This window comes from Thermobia domestica, chromosome 11, assembly GCF_964235325.1.
Source record: "Thermobia domestica chromosome 11, izTheDome1.hap1.1, whole genome shotgun sequence".
In the NCBI taxonomy this organism is placed as follows: Eukaryota; Metazoa; Arthropoda; class Insecta; order Zygentoma; family Lepismatidae; genus Thermobia; species Thermobia domestica.
In genome coordinates, this window is record NC_137464.1 from 24,863,312 (window position 1) to 24,885,001 (window position 21,690).

The 21,690-nt window shown below is 36.4% G+C and overlaps 1 protein-coding gene across 1 annotated transcript in view; it reads left to right on the top strand.

Annotated features, from left to right (window-relative positions):
• Positions 1 to 14,592, top strand: part of LOC145663986 (KICSTOR complex protein kaptin-like) — a 48,234-nt gene extending 33,642 nt beyond the window's left edge. Inside the window, exon 10 of the mRNA XM_081730253.1 lies at positions 5,446 to 14,592. Coding sequence (XP_081586379.1) covers positions 5,446 to 5,529 — 84 coding nt within the window. The 3' untranslated portion in view covers positions 5,530 to 14,592. The remainder of the gene's footprint in view (positions 1 to 5,445) is intronic.
• Positions 14,593 to 21,690: the final 7,098 nt, after the last annotated feature.

Genomic DNA, 21,690 nt, shown 5'->3' on the forward strand with positions numbered 1-21,690 from the left:
TACCCCCATACACTTGAAAAATAATACTAAATAGGGAAGAATTGTGTAAGTGCACTTTACACATAGCACAATTTTAAGGGAGGAATGAATAGGTTTGTTATGCCCCAACATAGAAGTTAGTTTTCTTTAAAGACGTCATTTCGTGAAATGCGTCACCTCGTGTAGAACTTTAAAGTACATCAGAATTACACGTATTCTGTTAGCTCAGATGGCCATTTTTCTTTGAGTGTCGCATTCTAGACCTCAAAATGAAGGCAGTACTTGTCAGAATTGATTGTTTCGTTTACTTTTAGTAACTTATATTGAATTGGTCCTCTCGTATTCCATCATATTGGCAACAGCGTGTTGGTAATCCATAATTATTCCCAGTTAGTCGACAATATAGATATTATTCATGTCTATATCTAGCAGGGAGAGACAAACTGACCGCCTGCCGATTCTTCTGACACGTTTCATGTGAAATCCATTTGAAACCCTTTTTTAGGAATCCCAACTATTTGACATGGCCAGAAACTGTTCACCAATACCAGACTTTTGTTCTGATTTAGTCAAAAATGAATCTCCTATTCCCTCCCCTCCCCCCCCCCAACCGAAGAATATCATCATCAGTCACGGAAAGTCGTCTAATGCATGGTTCACCTTAAAGCCTTAGTCTTCCTTGTTGAATTTTTCAAACCGAATTCTGCGTGTGTGGTCAGAACACACAGCACACAAAGGTTTAGTGACATTCGTTATATTCTTCCCCTGTTCATGCTCGTACAGTAAACAGTGATTCAAATGATCGTTATCGGCAGACATCTTTTAGGACACAGATTCAGTAAGAAATGTAGAAAATAATCCATTGCCGTTTCAAAAGAATTAAGTATTCATACAATACAAATACATAACGTATGATTTATTGCAGAAATGATTAATGTGTAGAAGGAAATGAGAGTTTAGTGGTGCAGAAACGGACAGAACTTGCCGGTAGACCTTATATTTTATTTTTGATTTTCTTTATGGTAAACCGTAAGCTACAAACAAGATAATTATTTTTTTCCCTTCCTACTTTCTTCCTGTCTTCGTTGTAATTGTAATTTTAGGATGAATAAATTGTAAATGTTGTTTCCTTTTGTTCCGAATATAAAAAGTAGTTTCTATCTATATCACTAGAGGCACGAATTTTTCGCAATGCGCGATAAAACGAGATGCATCAGAATTAAGTAATTTTTAGTTCGTTGACGTTTTGTGATATCCTGTGTATATTTTCATTGGTTTCCGTTGCGCGATAAAACACGAAATTGGCAGTTTTGCGCGAAATTTCTACCAATACGCGATATAACGTGAAATTTTAAAATACGATTTCATTATTTTAAAAACGCTAATTTTCCGCTGACAGAACGATAGAACATGGCATGAACTGTGCATTTTAAGTGATTAGGACACGACTATAGGGAACATGTTGTCCGTTAGCTATCGCCATCGTAGCTGGATATGGAGTTCCGAAGTGATGATTGTTTGAAGTTTGTTGTAAATGCACTTACATATGTGTGGCTTCCAACAAGCAATGACAGTTGTGAGAGATTTTTTTCCAAGTATGGACTGATGATGAGTGACAAACGTACAGCAATGAAAGAGGAAGATGTGGGAACATGTAATATGCTTATGTTTAATGCTTTTAAGTGTAACTTGTACCTATGTGTTTTCAGAAGACAGCAAAACTTTCCTACTCATAGTAAAATTACTTACTGATTTTCCTCACTTTGATTTGAAAAATTAGAATTTTCCATAAATGAAATTGACATTGTCAAGTGAAATATTCAGTGTATTTTGGTTCTAGGTAATTAATGGTTTATTTTTATAGTGATCCATGAATAAAAGGAACAATTGTAAAAATCTCAGTTAATTCTTTTCCACAAAAGCTACAAAATGCGAAACTTTATTTGGAAAATGCGACAAAACGCGAAATATGAAAAACGAAACGCGAAATTTTCAAATTCTTAGTGCGAAAAACTCGTGCCCCTATATATCACTATATTTTGCGAGAGGTGATTATATTTAGAAACAACTATAAATAAAAAGCTTAGTACTCACCGCAGACCAAATGTCCATCTAAGAAGTACTTTCGGAAATTACTGTTTTCATCTTCAGCTTATAGTTCAAGAAAGAGAATTTTAAAACGGGCAAGAAACATTTATGGGTAAAAAGTCAGATTAAAAGGAGTAAAAAAAATGAAGTAATCCACTTCTCATCAAAGGAAATTTGTACACCATTCACTGATCACTGTTCATTGTTCTTGTTCACTGCTTTAATGTTTCTTTCCAACTGGCGGAAATACGTGCTAAAAAAAATCGCTCCAAATTGTATGTATGTCACGGATTAGTAGCACACCTCAGATAAAACAACCACAATATTGCCAATTCATGTTTGTTGGAGAAAACAAAAACAATGACAGAACATAGAATTAAAGAACCCTACTATATTTATAAAGAGATACGTGCACTTAATTTAGAGAGGTAACATAAATCTAATTTGAAGCCTTCTTTTTAGCACGTATTACCGCTAGTTGGAAAGAAACAATAAAACAGTAAACAAGAACATTGAACAGTGAGTGGTGAACAAATATGTGTACAACTTTCGTTTGACGAGGAGTGGAATACTTCATATTTTTTACTCCTTTTTACCTGTTTTTTTACCCTTCCATATTTTTGCCCATTTTTAAATTTTGTTTTTTGAACTACTAAGTTGAAGATGGAAATAGTAATTTCCGAAAGTAACTCTTAGATGGTCTACGATGAGTACTAAACTTTTATTTTTTTTTAAATAGTTGTTTCTAAAGTTTCTACCTTTTTTTTTCTTTCTTCTTTTTTTCCTAATCAAACCCAACTTTATCTCGTCGTAATGACAACAGGCAACTAGACAATGGCACGCCCATGAGGGATTGATCAATCTTCTATTACATATATACAAAACCTCGCTTCTAATATTTAGGATAAACTTGAAAACGCGAAGATAGCTATTACTGTGCAATCCTTTTAAATCTCCGTTCATCTCGCTAATTCCTAATAATTTGATTTGATTTTGAGTTTAGCGACCCATAGTGAAGCTATATGAGACATGGACCTAACAGCTTAACGTGGAATCCGAATCTCATGAGCTTCTACCGGGAATCGAACCCGAGTCTCCCACTCCAAAGGTGCTTACACTAACCGCTTAGCCACGAGGGAGCTCAAATTCCTAATAGTAAATAGTCACGTTAATAGATGTACTATCTACACTATCGCTAGCCTGCCTAACGCTGGTAGATGTCGCTAGCATCCAGGGTAATTTTCTGGTTTAAAAATCTTGTGACGATTGTGTTTGCAAATTAAAAACTGTATTTGTTTCAATTGAATTATTGCAAAGTAGATGGTGATGATAGTGACAGAACGTACTTTGCTGTTCATTAGTAGAACTAGGGCCGTATCCGTACATAGATATGAGCGTTAATCTATGTGTAATCGGTGGGCAAACTCAATAATAATGATTGTGGCCCCACGTAGCGTAGTGGCTAACGTTCTTGTCTTTGATGCGAGTGGTCCCGGGCTCGACTCCAGGTGGGGACAGTTGGTCGAAAATGTGTAAAAGCTTTTTCAGGCCAGCTATCCTAAGTGAGGTTTTTCCTGGGTTTTCCTCATTCACACCAGGCAAATGCCGGGATGGTGCTTAGCGTATAGGTCCCAGCCGTCCCTTTCTTCGGTTAGTGTGATCGCCGAGGGATGTCATCGCTCATACTTGAGAAGCTAACATGACCGTCAATGCCGAAAGTCCAGAAATCTAATTCCCAAATCAATCATAATGATAATTTGTTCAGTGTAAACTATTAGAGGTATTAAGGAAGATCGATTTTAACCTACAGCTTACAGCCGGCCCAAGACAGCGCTAATTTAATATAGAGGTTATATGACACACATGACACAGGAAATTGCAATTAATTAATTGAAGCACCCTGCCGAACAACATTACATATGATATTTTGGACCATTTAGAGTTACAAGTGGAATTATGCTCTGCGAAATATGTCGGACATATATTGAAAGTTTGGTGGCCCCCTTGCCCACGAGATGGCACTGGCCCGCTGCCAAAGTGGTTTCTGACCGGAACAACGATATATGTGTTAAAGCACAATGGAGGACGGCAATGATAGCTAGCGACGTTCATTAGTGTAATAGAAGCAAAAACCGTAAATGCGCCTGCATGAAAGAACGGGACAAGGTGAAAGTGAAGGGATGCAGGGGAAGCACTCAGAATTGAAAGAGACAAGAATATGAGGGGCAAGATGGCAGCCAACAAACGTGAGTGCCAAATTGGAATGATAAAACGAGTGCAACAAACGGTAAGATAACAGTAAACTAAACCTGGCAGAAGAGCTCCTTCGTGGCTAAGCGGTTAGCATGCGCGCCTTTGGCGCGGGAGACCCGGATTGATTCCCGGCGGGAGCTCATGTGGTTCGGATTCCACGTTAATCAGTAGGTCCACGTCTCATATAGCCTCGCTGCTGAACGGGACGTAAAAAATAAATAAATCAATCAATAAACCTGGCAGAAAAATTGGTTGTATCGATATCTTGAATAGGTTCGTGAACCAGAAAGTTCGGATTAAAATAATAAAAACGCCGGCTATTTGAAATGTCCAAAAATTCTAATTTCCACGATTAGTAAACGATGGAAACCAAAGTTTTTCAAAAATTAGTATTTACAAGATCTGTGTTTAATATGAAAATCATAACGATCCATCAACATATTACAAAATAGCTACCGTTTGAAATTTACAGAGAAGTGTACCTGTTTCTTTCGGTCCTGTGCCAAAAGGTAGTTTTATTTTGGTTACCGGTCTGGCATCAGAGTAACTTGCCAGAGTAAAGTGTGTGTTTTGGCGTCATCGAACCATTACGTATGTATTTTGGTTCAGGAACTGGTATCAAGGCACCTTGCCATATGTTGATACGTTCAGTGGATGTTGTGTTGTAGGTAGTATAGTTTTTTCAAAAATTCATTTAACTTTCCGTACTGTTGGTGCTTATATACTGCATTCTAGTTATGCACATATATCGTTGTTCCACTGGCGAACTTTTATTGCGGCCTGCCATGCTGCTCAAGACTACAAATTAGCCACTCATCAGATCACATATTGTTCAACTATTCACAATGTGCTTGCTCCTGGTTTTATTTTCTCCTGTTGTACTCCTGAAATATGTACTACGACTTTTATCTTTTTTCTCGAAATCACTAAAATGAAACATATATCGTTATTCGGCGGATGCTTCAATTATTTCTTATGTATTTGAGTATTTCATTGAAAATGAATCGATATTTAGTAGACTAAATAAGAGATTTTGCGTAGGTGATAAAAAAAAAAAAAAAAAAAAACATCCAATACCTCATTTCGTATGCTATAAGTTACTTTCATTGTTTGTTTTTTTTCCAGCACGATCCAGATGAGTTGCTCAACGTGTTCGTTTCACGAGTGGAAAGACTTGAAGAAGAAAACTACTCTGCAGAAGTTACATAACACATAAGGAGTCGTTTCACAGTGTTGCCTTGCAAACAAACATGATTTGCACAGTGCCAAATTCATTTTAGTTCGTTTACTCATATGCCTTGCAAGATTCAAAGAATATCTGTGATAATACATATTTTTTCTTTCTTTTTATAGCTAAAGCACAGAGGAAAATGGGAGCAATGTGAGACAGTACGCTTTTTTTTTTTTTTTAATTAAGGAATGCCTATATAATAATTTGTATAATGTATATAGACATTATACATTTCTTTTCTTTTTTTTAAGTACAGATAATACAAATAATTTTTGTAATACAGAATTAGATTTATATATGTACTAGTGATACATTTGTAAATGTTTTTGTTATATCTTTTTGTTTTTTGTGTTGTTCTTTGTTGTTGAAATATTATGTAATGGGAAATATCGAATTTAGATTTAGCGAAATATATATATTTTAAAGAATCATGTAAAATTAATGTGCAGTGTTTTCTCACAGCCTTAATCGGTGGAAGATAATCGTCCCTTAATGCACGTTATTTTCTCGTCCTGTTTTGTAGTGTTTCTATCCTTTCTCCGTGTCTGTCTATTTATTTCTCTTTCTTTTTTTTCTTTTATTATTTATTATGCATAACATACTTTGGTTTTAGAGCGCAAATACCGAAGCCCATATCAAGTTTGCGTAAAAACATCATAATACAAAAAATTACAGGGTTCACACTTCTTGAAAGTCAGGAAAATTCAGAGAAATTAAAATGAATCAAGGAAATGTTTCAGAATATGCCGAACGTTAGGGAAATCGGGTTATATTTCACAGAAATGTAAGTTCATATATATATATATATATATAGCTGACCACTGTATAAATATGTAAGTGTTGCTATGAACAATATCCGGTACCGAAGATATCATTTTCTTTTGTGGCCGGACCTGTACATTTACGTTGTTAAGTTTTGTGGCCAGACAGATTTTTTATGCAGTTAAGATATAATACGTAAGGAGGCCATTATGAATAAATGTAGATTCAATTTATAAAGAAGAAATTTTGTGAAAATATAAGGGAAATTTTGGAAACTATTTTAAAATACATAAGTTTAATTCTATTTTATTCTGTGAGTTATCATTGAACATTCATGAACTAAATTACTTCTGTAAGCAGTTCAATAATCCTATTTTGACGAACTTAGAGCAAATATGTAACTAACTGTTCAGAATAATTGTTGGAGTCAGTAATTTAAATGTTACACCACAGAAAATATGAAGAACATCTCTAAAGATCAAGACATCCAGAAAGAAGATAGGAAAAAAAAAAGGAATGAAAAAATAAATTATCTTTAGAAATAAAATACACCAAAGGTTGAGAGGAGCGTCGATCAAAAGCTGTTAAATCTTTAAGCTTTCAAGGAAAAAGAATTTAAATCGAAGATTCAAATAATACAGAAGAGAGAAAAAATTATGTTTGTTGGTTGTAGATAACCAGAGATATAGGCTAAATTATGATACATACACGTTTATGTTTGTGAATGTATTCAGAATGTCGAGATATTAAACGTATCGTTAGTATATCATTACTTTGATACTAGCCTTTTATGGTATTCCAAATGTAGGAAGTTTAAATATAATAAGTATTTACAGTAAGAAAATAAGCTTATACTATGTTTAAAATGGAAAACAGAGCGTTGGATAGCTATGGGTATAGTGGAAGCCGATTACATACAGAGGGTGTTTCCGATCTATGGTGAAGATTTCAAACTGCACTTACCTTAAGAGAAACCGTGTCGCTACTATCGAGAGTGCTCTATTTAGTGGCCCTGCATCTGGGCAATTACTCGACAGCGAAATTTCCATTGTAGGAGATTGGCATGCAGTGTAGTCATGTCAAGCCACAATCACTCCTGCTGACATGCTTTCCATAGCCCTTCAACAGTGCAAGGCTTGTTTCAGGATGCCGAAGACGCAAAAGTCCATTGGTGACGCGGGGAATGTCATGGCGATAAACGGATGTCAGAACGTTAGTCTGATAATCCGAATTCACCTTCGCATTTTTGGCTTCGCACGATGTATGGTCAGCTTGCCCTGGTACGAGTATCCAGCAATGATCATGAAACTGAGCCAAAACTTTCCTTGCATTCAGTGAACCATCTTTGAAAGTCCCTCGCACCTGTCGATCGATAAAAAAAAGTTGCACGTGGCTTGAGACAATCATCTAGATAAACATGTGCCTCGTCCAATGTTACAACAAACTTCCACTTTTCACCGGCAAGGTACCGCGACGTTCCTGGATGTGTTTTGGCAAGAGCTTTTGAACACGCCGCTTCTGTGGCTTTACCAATCTCAAATCGCGGTGAATGATGGTGTGCACTGTCTTCAGTGATGTCTGTAGTCCGTATATTCCTCTGTGGGGGTGGATTGTCCCTGGTGACCAGAGCCCCTACTTCCCGAATTCTAGCTCGTGTGCGGCTAGTGACAGGTCGAGGATTGGCCTGTTTCTGTCCCACAGGAATCATCTCACGCCTCGCGTTACTTGCCCTTTCAGCACCCGTGATATGCCAGTTTTTGACACAGCGAATCCACGCTCCTTGCAGTTTGATAATGACACTATAACTGTAGTTCACGTTGAAAATAGCAGTTATGTAGCTCTCCCGATAAGTACTTAATTTCGAAGACAATTGTCCCGAAATTTTAATTTTAATTGTCCCGAATTCACTTACCACACTTGTCACGCACAGTCAATGGTCCAAGATGCCCACACAATTGGCAGCTTCCTTCTCTTTCCGTTTAGTGGTGCTGCACAAGGTATGTAATTTCGTCACCATAGATCGGAAACAACGTCTGTATTATCATTAATACTTTTTAAACCTAGCCATAGATGTAGGTGTTCGCGGTGTCGTAGGTCATGGAAAATCTACGCACAGTGTCATGGGAATTCAAGGAAATCAGTACCAGAATTTCAGTGTGAACCCTAAATAGATAAGTACAGGTCGTTAAGCTAAATACAAGATACATGAATTAAGGAAAATTAGCCATTGCACTATTCCCGGCAATCCGATGAAACTAAAGTTTTAGTTGCCGCCAGTGCAGAAACCAGTTTTTTTTCTCTCTCTCTCGTCTTTATTCTCTCTCTTTAGAGCAAATCACCTCTCGATTTCTTCCATTATTGCAATATTTCTGTACTTTATTCTTTTCGTTGTAGTAGGTACGTAGAAAAATAAGCTGAATTTATAATTCACTTCTATTGACACAAATACCTCATAGACGCAGCATACAAATAGTGTTGTCTATTGATAGAATAGTATTTAATCATTAAACTGTCCTTAAAATGAATAAATGCAATATGAATATATTAATCCGTCCAATCGATTCGTGATCCCTTTCAGTTATTTCGTTATATTTTCTTCGTATCTACTGTACATTAGCTTAAATAGTAATTTAAATATGAAGTAGATTTTTTTTCTTTCTTCAATAGGGTTCATTGAACTCATGCATACAGTTGTGAGTGAATATCTTTTGAATCAAATGTATTTTTAAATTCATTTGTGTGTCAAGCATACTTAGGATTAGGAATTAGATTTCTGGCCTTTCGTCATCTATAACCATATTAGCTCGTCACGTATGAGGGCTGATGTTCCTCGGCGATCACAGTATTTGAGGAAAGGGAAGGAAGGAAGCAGCCTGGGATCTGTATGTTAGGTACAATCCCGGCATTTGCCTAGTGTGAATGAGAAAAACCCAGAAAAATTGGCTGGACTAAAAAAGCTTTTACACTTTTTCGACCGATTGTCTCTATCGGGAACCGCTCGCACCAAAGACGTGAGCGTTAGCGACTACACTACGCGGGGCCACAAACATACTATATTTAAGTAATTGTCAGCTTGTCTAAACAGAAGTAATTTGTAATTTTCTGCCTAGAAACCGTTTTACATTTAAATAATCTTTATAGAAGAGCATTTTTGGCATCTTTCTTAATAGCAAGACGCATCTTTATTAATTTATTAATATGCCTCTGATAGTTCACATTCAGGCTAATAGATGTCACTAGCTCCACTGCCCCCTATATAACATCATCAGAAGATGTCACTATTATGCAGGCAATTTGGAGACCAGCAGAAGGCTTGGGGGAAACACAGGACTGGATTAACCCATCTGGAGGCCCGGGGCTGAAAAAAAAAATAGGTAACCGCTGCAGACTTCACCTAACACATTTCTGTGAAAGTTGAGTTGATTTTGAGTTTAACGTCCCGTTCAGCAGCGAGGCTATTTGAGACGTAGACCTACTGATTACCGTGGAATCCGAACCACATGAGCTCCCGCCGGGAATCGAACACGGGTCTCCGGGTAGCCATAGGCGCGTACGCTAATCGCTTAGCCACGAAGGAGCTCTTCTGTGAAAGTACAGTAGGACATTTAAGGAAATATGTTTCCTATTTTCGGTCATATTCTATTTTATAATGATGATTGTATTTTCATGATTCTTTTTAGTTAGCCAATTGAGATTTTGATCAGAGTGGAGGCCACTGTCCACCTGGAGGCCCTGGGCTATAGCCACCCTAAGCCCCCCCCCCTTCCCGCCGCGGCTCTTTATCCGACTCTGGGGAAACATCTACAACAATCATTTAGTTTACCAGAAGCTATCAAAATTCCAGATACAGCCTGAAAGGAGAACTTATACTGTAATCATGGACTTCACAAGAATAGCAATGGGCAAGGGATTCAGTAAAGCGTACACTTAGAGGTACCATTCTGGCATTCGGCTGGTGAAACTAAAGGAAAAAGCTAGAGAAACTTCAGTCGGGATGGCCGACCGGAGCGTTTGAGCTCAAATCTCGTGATTGTGAACCGATAACAACTACCGGACATTTACGTTGTTTACATCTGTAGGGAACCTGTTCGGTTTTTCACCGAAACCGGTTATCGGTTTTCTCCAAAACCTGTTCGGTTTTTCATCGGCTGCGATTTCGGTTTTCTTCAAAACCGGTTCCGTTTTTTTTTTTTTTTTTTTTTCAAAATTGGTTGTATTTCTTACCAGAATAGTGTTTCCTTGTTCTCCGGAAACCGATTCCGTTTCGACAAAAATAGTTTAATGTGTTTCCAAAAGTTTTCACCGAAACCAGTTCTGGTGAAAACCGAAACCGGTTTTGGAGAAAATCGAAACCGGTTTCGGTGAAAAACTGAACCGAAAAAATGTCTATTTTTCGGATTTCGGTTTTTCTAGAAACTGGTTTTCGGTTTTCATAAAAACTGGTTTTGCCCATTCCTAGTAAAGATAGCTAGTTCTAACTGCTTATTGTAAATATGTATACAAACAGACACTCACAACTGTGGTACTTGGTTCGATCCCATCTCGCACCAAGTGAACTTTATGGTGGACAAACACCGTGTGCGTAGATTTTCTCGGGGTTCTCCCGTTTCCTCCCACTTTCTTCATTCCACCATTTCATTCATTTCTCATCATCATCGTCTCCTTTACCCTAGCCGGCATAATCGTGGGACGTAAAACAAAGATTTCACAACTGTCTTAACTTCATTTTATAATTTTGATATGCTCATTGAATCGAGACTACTGTCTATTTTCAGTATTTTAAAATCTTTTTTGTCTCTTCTTATACTTTCGTTGTTCTTTTTATAATATATTTTAAAATTCTAAAATCAAAAAATTAAATACTTCTATTTATTGATATTTTTAATAATCTTGTGTTTTATGACCTATACCGTACAAATCGAATAATCGGTTCATAAATTAAATGATACCTCTGGTTGAGGTGCGTAAAGGAAGAAGAAAGATACTCTCACCGATTGAGGTTGGTGAGTCAAATCATATTTAAGTGCAAATTTGTTTAGGAGTAATTTACGCTTGTGTTTGTCAGGTATTTTAAAATGACAAGAAATCCAGTCATGTAATGGGGAAAAAAATTGAAAATGTAAATGTCAAGCTTGTTTGTAGGGATCTCATGCTGATATTATTTATGTTGCATTATTAGTTATGCAAAGACTGCAAAATTAAATACAGTAGACTTCCGAGTATCTGGCCTAATATAGCGGAAGGGCAGGCCAGATAACAAAATAGCCGGGTAGGCCAGAGTTCTATGAACTCAATAAGCATACCCCAAGAACAATTTACGAATACTGTACAGTTGTAATCAGGAACAGCGGCAAGCGTATTGTATTCAAATTCGTTACACGCTGACGAAACAATGAACAAGGAGCAGAACGCTGCTCTTTTCCTGCCACAACTTGTATTTTGCACACGACACGTAGGAGGATCGTAGCAGACGTCCACTTCCTATGCCTTGGCAATGTTACCAATGCAGCGCCTTACCTTCCGCATTTAATTACGATAAAAGAAAACTAAATCGGATAGTACGGAGGCCGAATACTCGGGAGTTTACTGTAAGTGATAATTTTTTATAACTTCTTATGCTAATAAGTGTCTTCGTTTCTTACAATGAATGTTTCACGTTAAAACAGTTAAATCATATTTTACAAGTCAATTCTCTACGCTATTCTGTTGTATTCTAACATAATATAATCTTGGATCATAATAGAAGTAACCAAAACCTGTTATATCCATAAGCATAAACTATGAAAATTTTCGGAGTGGCGGTTCTTAAAAAAGAACTGTAAATCATAAGTTAACACAGTAAAACCTGAACCTTTTTCATAAAAGGTCAAGTAATACAAATGAAGAAGTTGTAATTTTTTCAATGTTACAACTGAAATGAAAGCTACAAATAGTAAATTTATATTTACAATGTACTTGACTATTGAAATAACATTTGACGACTTGCTAAAAAAAAACACTTGTAAACTTACGTTTTCCGCCTTAATTTAATTAAGGACTGGCTAAGGTAGGCTGTGCCCAATAAGTGTGTTATAGTATATTACGAAACAGGTACAATATGATCTGTAATTGTCCCAGAAAAGTAAATCAGTTTTATTAGATATTTCCATATTTAGATAAAATGTCAGTAATAGGGCTTCCATCTGTTGATGTTTCAATGTGCTCAGCTTGCTTGTGTGTGCAGCTTTCTCACGTTATTAAAAATACTTCAAAATTCGAGGTAAATCCTTTAATTTTTTTTATTCTTCGGTTCATTTTTTTCTGGAAGAAATCAGTATATATATAGGCCTATCATATGCTAGGCCTCGTAGCATGATATTGAAAAAATATAGGACAGTTTGATTTATGAAATAGGACAGTTTGGTTGCTACAATAAAATATTATGCTCTGAAACACAGAAAAAAAATATAAATGTATTGTAAGAAAAGGCCAAGCTTCCAAGACTTTTCCGGTATTCATTGCAGATTTTCCGGGTTACCAACAATTTTGACTACAATGCACAAACACAAATTAGTAATGGAACTGAAAGTATTATTTCTTTAAGGATATCACCTCTCCATACATTCTGCTTTTTACGTTACTTTTCCTTTTGTTTTTATAATTTTTGTGCAAAACAATAGAATTTGAACAGGGCTTTTTGAGAATGATAAAAACACTAAAAAATGCAGTGTCAATATTGTTAGAATTTAGAGCATATTCGCACTACCTCAGAAGAAGAAGAAATAGTTAACTCTTGTTTATGGGATTACCATGGCTTTAACATTTTACTTACACCCAAACGGAGATAACTTTCCGAATTACCCTCGTATGTTCAGTTTAATATGAATGAAGTTCAAGTTAGAGAAAAGGTGCTACTGGGACACAGTGTTTCACACTAAATATAACAGAAGTGAACCTTGAGTTTGATTCGAAGAAGCATAGGAAAAATCAATATACAGATTTGAGGCTGTATAGAAACACTCATGAATAGATTTACATTAATTATTTCATGGTCAAAAGTTCGCATATGAATTCCTTCAATTGAGTAGTGTCAGAAGCTAGGTACAAAGGTGTACTAAAATCGTGGGAAATTAATTGAAATTATTCTTATATGTAAAATGTATCAAAAATATGTAGGTACTATTTTAAAACAAAATAAAAAAAAGTTAAGGGCGTAATGGAAATGTTTGTGATTAAGTGAAAAAAAGACGAAAAAGGGGTGTGATAAATAAAAAACATGTCTATCTGTAAATAAAATATGTCAATTTATATGTCCTTATAAATGAAAGAAGAATCCTTTCAGCGTAACTGAAAGAAACCACTCATTTGACTATAAGTGACAGGAATCAGTTAATATGTTTCTCATATTTAAATGTATTACAGTGTTTACACACTTTCAAAACGAAATCAGTTTAAAGCAATTAGTTACTTAATGAGGAAGAACATGGTAGATTCTTAATGTCAAAATGTGTTTCCTTTTTTAAAAAAAAACAAAATCTATTTGTATTAGTATGGTGTAGATTTCTCTATACTACACCCTTAAAATAATTTATTTTCTACCGTTGAGATTATGAGTATATTAAATAGATATAACGGTATGAACTATAGAACTCGCTGGTTTAATATTTTGAAAAAGTGTGTACAGTCTCTTAAGAAATCTTATAAAGTGCAGGAGTCTGTTTCACGAACGTACTAGTCTTGTAATACTAGCATAGGAAATAATCATAATCAAAAGTTTTACCATTATATATATATATCATTATGACAACAAATTAAGAGGTAAGAGGACTAGTATTTATAAGTGATTTAGACTATTATTTTAGGGCTTCTTCTTGACAATATTATGTGATTTGTAGAACTAGCAAAATCTGTAAAATGAGTCTCATGTAATAATGTGACTAGACGACACCTACGTTACACCTTCACTTAAGATTTCATAATTTATTTTTGTAACAAAACAACTGTATGTACACTTCGTAACGCCAGTGAGTTTAATACCTAAGCAGGCGATGTAATAATGAACTAAACTAACTTCTTGTTTGATATTGGTTATTCTGTGATGTGATTGACATTAGTGGGCTTATTTAATGTCGATATGTAAAGTGATTTTGACTGATATTAATGGGTAAAATGTTGGTAATGGAGAGATTTTGTGTAAGTCAGTGTTTTTATGTTGACTAATTTGCTACTATTTCCAGGAGATATAAATGTAATTTGTTTTTATTGTGCGCAGAAAGAAATAAAAGGATATTCTGGCTTCATGCAAGTTTTGAAATTAAACAATTCGTACAACCTTTATATATTTTTCACCAACTAAAATTTGAACTCTATCTTTCCACATTTTTTTTCTTCTTTCTTCAAAATATTGCATAAATCAGAGAATATAATTTCTGTGTAAATATAATGTTGTGCTTTCGGGTACATAGTTCAAAACTCAAAAATTTACGTTGTAACCCCAGCTGCTGATCATACTTAGGACATAATTTCTCTTCGCAATATTTCAGTTCTGTCTGGGACCGTATTCACGTGCATGTGTGACATAAGCCAGAATCTCTTTGTGATTTCATTGGATAGAACCTGCAAACGGAAAAATAATCCCAAGTATTCCGTAAAGCTCTTACCCCAATTTTACTGAACACAGAAGTTTTGTTTGTGGGACGTAAAACTGAAAGATTTCATTTCATTTTATTTCAGTTTTGTGTCCAAACAGTTTCAATAATTTGAATCTCTTGTACAGAAATCTTTATGTCCAATCAGTTCTGGTTACTTAAAACTTCATTTAAGACAGGTATGTGCAAGTTGGAACAAGGTGTGGGCCAATTACAGAGGACTTACTGGCGTCGATGGCCGTATGACACACTGTATTACATTTTCATAACAATATATGACCATATTTAATGGACAAACTCGAACATCATACACTAACACCACAAGAACACAAAAACTGTTGTAATAATAACTATAAAGAAAAGCAAAAATATCAATTTATTTATCATTTTAGTGGGGAATTTAATTCTTCATGTTCTGAACTAGTCTGTCAAACTTCTATGATACACTGGGTATTCCACCCTGCGTGATATTTTCCAAGGTGTACATCAGTTATCCAGGAAATACTTTCAATTCAGTTTAAGATTATATAAGAAATATATTTTCAATAAGGACCAGATGAAGGGGTTTAGTAGTGGGCTGAGACTGGCCCGGGAGCTGGCTGTTGCACATGGCTGCTTTAAGGTATAGTAAAAATTGTAGATTAAGTATCACTTACCATATTTACCATATTAAGTACTCAGAACACTTACAAAGAAAAATGAGTTATTTTTCCCTTATATATTAATATATAAAATGTATACATACGAGCACTTACACTGCTTTTCTGATTTAACTAATTACGTTGCAATTAATAATGAGTGACTATTATCACCTTTGTTGCTTGTTTGAATTATGCATTTAATTTTATAATGTTTACACTAATTGGAGTTTCTTTACTCATTGTTTCAGATTCGTCTTCCCAAACTAATATCACGGTTAATATGGGAAAATTGACCTTCATTCCAATTCGGAAACAATAGTTGAAACTAGAAGTACCAGAAAATTTCTGTGGCTTCCGGTTTTAGTAGTGTTATTGGTGGCGATAGTATATTTTCTAGAAACGTTGAATTAATTCCAAAAAACCGCTTGCTGCTATCTATTATATTTTCGTTTGTATAGCAATGAATGTTGAAACCGAAAACGGTTATATTTGCGGTTTGAATAGAGGGTTAATGGAGGACCTGAAACCTGTTCTTGGGATACTGAATTGATTTCAAGAAAACCGCTGCTCGATATATCCGTTTTTTCTCTGATACCTATCGACAGATAGAGGCGATCGGACATAAGCTGTTCTACCTAGCTATTTCACAAATACTGTCCGGGATTTGGAAATGAGACATACACACAGTGTTGATGATATATTGATGTCCTTTTACAAGATGATGCATAAAGTATGGATCAAGAGAAGCATCAATTTTCAAAATGTCCACCTTGAGCTTGGATGCAAGCTGGAGTCTAGCAGGCCACTTGTCAGTGGAATTACAAACATTGTCGATAGTGAAGTAACGGGCTGCCTTGAGCAGGACACGCTTCAAGGAGTTCACATTAGGATGTCTCCTCTTGCAGGTCATAGATTAAAGCACTCACCAGTCGAGCGAGTTTAGATTCAGGCTGCTAGAGGACTAGTCTGATGTGAAGATGAAGTCTGGGAAGTTGGCCCATAGCCACTCCTGTGTTGACAGTGCCTTGTGCACGGAAGAGAATCCTGTTGTTGCGGAACATGGTGGTACACAGTGATTTCACAATGGACTGTCGTTTGGTGCATGGTAGCCAATGTCTTCACTCCTTGTTCAGAGAAATGGAGTCGTTATGTGTCGTTGAAGCTCACACCCCACTTTACCATGAGTGATGCTAGGTGATGGGATCTTTGTACCCTGGAAACACGTTCAGCGGCTTGCACTGATGATGAATGATGTGTACACACGGTCATTTTGAGCATTAAGGGATCGGTCAACTGTGAACAGCTTTTCATCTGAAAACAGAATTGTCCTGTGACCATTTCCTACCTAACACGTGAAGAGACGTTTGACTTTCACCACTCTCTACTGGTATAACGCATCGGTCAAGAAATGACCTGCATGTTGTTTGTAGTTTCTGAGTTCCAGATCTTGATTGAGCACTCATGACATGGTTGGTCTCGAAATGGAGATCTCTGGGACATCATTGATTGAGTCGTGACGGGATTTCGCCGAATCCTTGCAGCTATGGCTTTAATAGCCTGTGGTGTCTTCATAATGCGCGATCTGTTATTAAGTTGCCAGTTATTGACACTTCCCATTTGATTGTAACGGTGGATGGTGTAGTAGACAAATCCTGCGCTGATTTGCAGAGGTTTTAGGACGATCAAGACCCGTGGTGCTGGCATGCCTATCTTGCATAGCACTATGGCTGCAACACGATTCTTGTAGTCGCCCCATTCCATCGTTACACATATCCACTGCCATGCGTCTCACCGTGGAACAAACAGCTTAGAGACCCACTTCTTCCACGACACACAGATGGAAGTACTCACTGAAACCCGGCATCGGATGTCAAAATCTCTGACAATGTTTATGAAATAACTAGGAATAAGACTTCTGATACTTATGCATAGCATAATATGGAAGTTTTAAAAGCCAAAGAAATAAAAAGGTGGTAACTCAGCGTGGAAGAACAATGAAGAAACATCTTGTTCTGTCAATTGCCTTATAACTAGTCATATTGTGGAGTAGCTCATGGTAAAAAAGATGGGATCAAGTCATTTGCTCCTTCGGGAAGAGAACGTTGCCATCTCATGTTATGCTTTCATTGTAGTTGTGCTAGTACTGATGCAATTTTGTAACTACTGTTTCCTATTCCTTACATAACGAGTCATTATCTTGTGAGACCAGATGTTCTGCTTTATAGTAGCATCTATAAGGAGTACTTTGACAGGTACTTTTAAATTTCTTGGGGCTGCGGTGGCTCAGTGGTAGAGCGCTCACCTCTGGTGTATGGGGTCCTTGGTTCGATCCCAGCTCGCGCCAAGTGAGCTTTATGGTGGACAAACACCGTGTGCGTGAATTATCTCGAAGTTCTCCCGTTTCCTCCCACTTTCTTCATTCCACCATATCATTCATTTCTCATAATCACCGTCTTCTTTAGCCTACCCGGCATAACCTTGGGACGTACAACAAAGATTTCATTTTAAATTTATTTTCGTCATATATATATATATATATATATATATATATATATACCGTACTGTGGTCACCTGCATTTTATATAATAGTCTCGTAAATTTTCATTGGGATCCTTGTAATAGCTTCTAAATTGGGTAATGTTCTATTCAAATTTTTGGTGGTCTTAATGCTGGGCTTAAAATGTTTTTAACAGTATGGTTTAAGCAGAAAATGATAGTATGTATATAAAATGTATCTTCAGTGCTGTTCCCCGGTGAGTTCATTTCTTTATATTTCCTTCCAATCTAAATTATGCTATGCATAAGTATTGGAAATTTTATAGAACGGCTGTGTCCTTCTGTTTAGTGACAGATCAGAGCAGAAACGATAAGAGATCGCTGTATCGATGAGAGAAGAAACGATAAGAGAACCGGTTGGAATCGATGCAGCGTCTTAAGAATACGTACTATGTCATAGGTTAAACCCTCTATTGAAAAACAGGCAATGGTTTAAGTTAACCACTTCTGATTTCAACATTGATTGCCGCAAAACGAAAACGGTAACATAGCGGCAAACTTTTTTTTCTTTTTGTAATCGAATCAGCGTCTGAATATATCATCTCGACTAAAACCAAAATTAATAGATATTTACTACTACTTCTGGTTTCAATTTAGATCTTCACAGAGCAAAAACTGTAAGAAAGAATAATAAGCAGTTTCCTGGAATCGATTCAGCGTTTCAACAGTAGGTTTCTATACTGCGTTAACCCTATTCAAACCGGAAGTGGGGGCCACGGTTGTTCAGTGGTAAAGCGTTCACTTCTAGCGCATGGTGTCTTTGGTTTGGTCCCAGCTCGCGCCAAGTGAACTTTGTGGTGGACAAACACCATGTGCGTGGGTTTCCTCGAGGTTCTCAAGTTTCCTCCCAGTTCTTCATTTCATTTATTTCTAATCACCGTCTCCTTTAGCCTACCCGTTATAACCGTGAGACGTAAAATTCAAAGTTTTCATTTCATTTTTAAACCGGAAGTGGTTGAAATTAACAATTTGCGGTTTTTCTCGTTGATCGTCAAAGAGCAAAAATGGTAATAGATAACGATAGGAGTTTCTTGATATGGATTCTGTACCGCCAGAATAATTTCTATGTCCTACTTTATTCCTCTTGTGCATCCGGAAGATAGAGAAACCTACTACAAGTTCTTTGAATGTTAATCTCTAAACAACAAAACTGATAAGAGCAAGAAATCGCTTTTTGATGTGGCTTCAGCATCACAAAAATAAAATCCATCTCTGACACTTATCCCGCGATTACAACCAGAAGTCAGTTTCAGGTTTGCGTTTGAATAGTTTGGAAGTCTACTGTAGATTCACAACTTGAAGCGAAACTCGTCTTTATTTCTTTGACTCCTATTTTTTTTTTTCCTGTATGAACATGGGAGCAGGGACAGATGAAAACTTAAGTGCATGGATTTTTTTTTTCGGGGATTAAGGGTGCGAAGTTACTGAGATTATTATTAGCCAGTAAGTTAAGTGTGTTTTTGAAACAGTGTTCATTCTTTGGCGAAAGTGAATATATTGAGAATAAACACTATTTTTTAAGTGCTTAATAATTATAGACAAAAAAAATTGACTTCAGCAATATTTTGTAGAATATGAAATTTCGGGAGGACTATGGGAAGTTTATGAGCATCCGTAATAACCGTGGAAATTTGTGGCATATCGAGGGTAAGGTTACTAGATCCGAACTAAACCGACGTACACTGTATAATGCGTGATTTAGTCAAAATGTTAGTTGCACTTGCGCAATAATCTTCTTCTTTCTCACTTCAACCATGGATTGGTGGACAATATGGAAATATTACCCCATCGGGATCCTGCCGCCTATAGTCGGACAATTTGTCCATGTCGACCAGATGCCGCGGAAATGAGCATTAAATGCGCCAGCGCCGTCGTCGGAAAGACGCCGGCATAAGGAGTCGGTAGAGGGTCGGAAAGAGGCCTTTCCGACTGTTTTGCCGACTCTGACGGTCGGCAAAGGGCATTTTATTTTACGATTTTTGACCACTTGTCACCTCGGCAACTTTGAACAAGTAGATCGTCGTGTCGCCGCGGACGGGTGCCGGCTGCCTGCGGCGGCAATCCCTCTTCCCGACCGCGACTTACTGATGGGGTAAGATGTGACTGATTTAGACGTGTCACTCCTATATGGCAGTATAATAAATACGTGCTTTTGTCCATGCCCTGTTTTTGTACACGCTGTATTTGCATGCGCTCTCTTTATCTGTGCGCGGTTTTTGTTCATGAGCTGTTTTTGTCCACACTGCATTTGCATTCACTGTTTTCGCTCATCGCTATTATAATTGTGCGGTTTTGAACTAAAACCGTCAAATATATTGATCTGTGTCGAACTTCATTTGAAAATAATGTAAGAAGTAGCTAAGATCAAGTTACTAATTAAAAATGCCCTATTTTGTTCATTCTTTGGTATTGTCCGCGCCGCATCTCTCCATACGCTGTTTTTCTCTGTGCGCGGGTTTTGTCCATGCACTGTTTCTATCTACGCTGTATTTGCTCGCGTTGCTTTTGTGCACGCTCGGTTTTTTCCATGTGCTGTTTTCGTCTACGCGGTATTTGCATGCGCTGTTTTTGTCCTTGCGTGGTTTGTGTCCATGCGCTGCTTTTGTCAACGCGGTATTTGCATGCGCTGTTTTCGTCCTTTTGCCGTTTTTGTTCATGCGCTGTTTTGTCATTGCGCTCTTTTGACCGGATACCCACAATTTGTCCTCTTTGAAACTCAGAATTTTTTTATTTATTTTATTTAAAGAAGAAAATATGATATATTGGAAGTATCCAATATATTAAAGAATATACATAAAAATAATAAACATACTAAATTATAAAAATAACAATATACAAAATATTAATGGAATAAAATAAAAGTATAAAGAAAAATTAACTGCTACAGAAATTAACAAGTCAAATTTCCTATTTGTAAATGCTATTACTTCTCCAAAGGAAATCGGATTTCGTAGATTCCCTTTATTAATAGAATTTAACGTGCCCGGTATTCAGAGACTTCCAGAAGTCATGTCTATCTTCAGGTGTCGGCCAGATTAATTCAATGCACTTATTTCTATATTGCGAAATTTTTGTATTTCTTATGCAAGGAATAAAGAAAAGATAGAAAATGGCTCACATAAGCAAATGCTTGTGTGTGAGCCTGATTCTCGTGTTTTATTTATTTTCTTACCGTAACATATGAGATTTAATAATCTCACTTTTAGCTAACAATAGTTTTTTTTTTTACATACTTTTTTATTTTTTCAACCAGTGTAAAATTAACCTTTTATATACTTTGAAATTACTTTCCTCTTTGATTCGGAGTAGGAGTTCGTTATAGATCTTCGGAGCTCTGTAATATGTTTGGTATTGAGTTATAGATTTACTCGTTGCTTTAATTTCTAAATTTTTGTTTGTCACGTTTTTGGTTATATACATATTATTTATTACGTCCCATTTGTTACTATTCTTTTTAACATATATTAATATCTTCTGCAAATATAATTTTGAAAGTGATAACACAAAAAAATTGATCATAGAGTCTACCTAGTCTACTTTCAAGTCCCTTTTT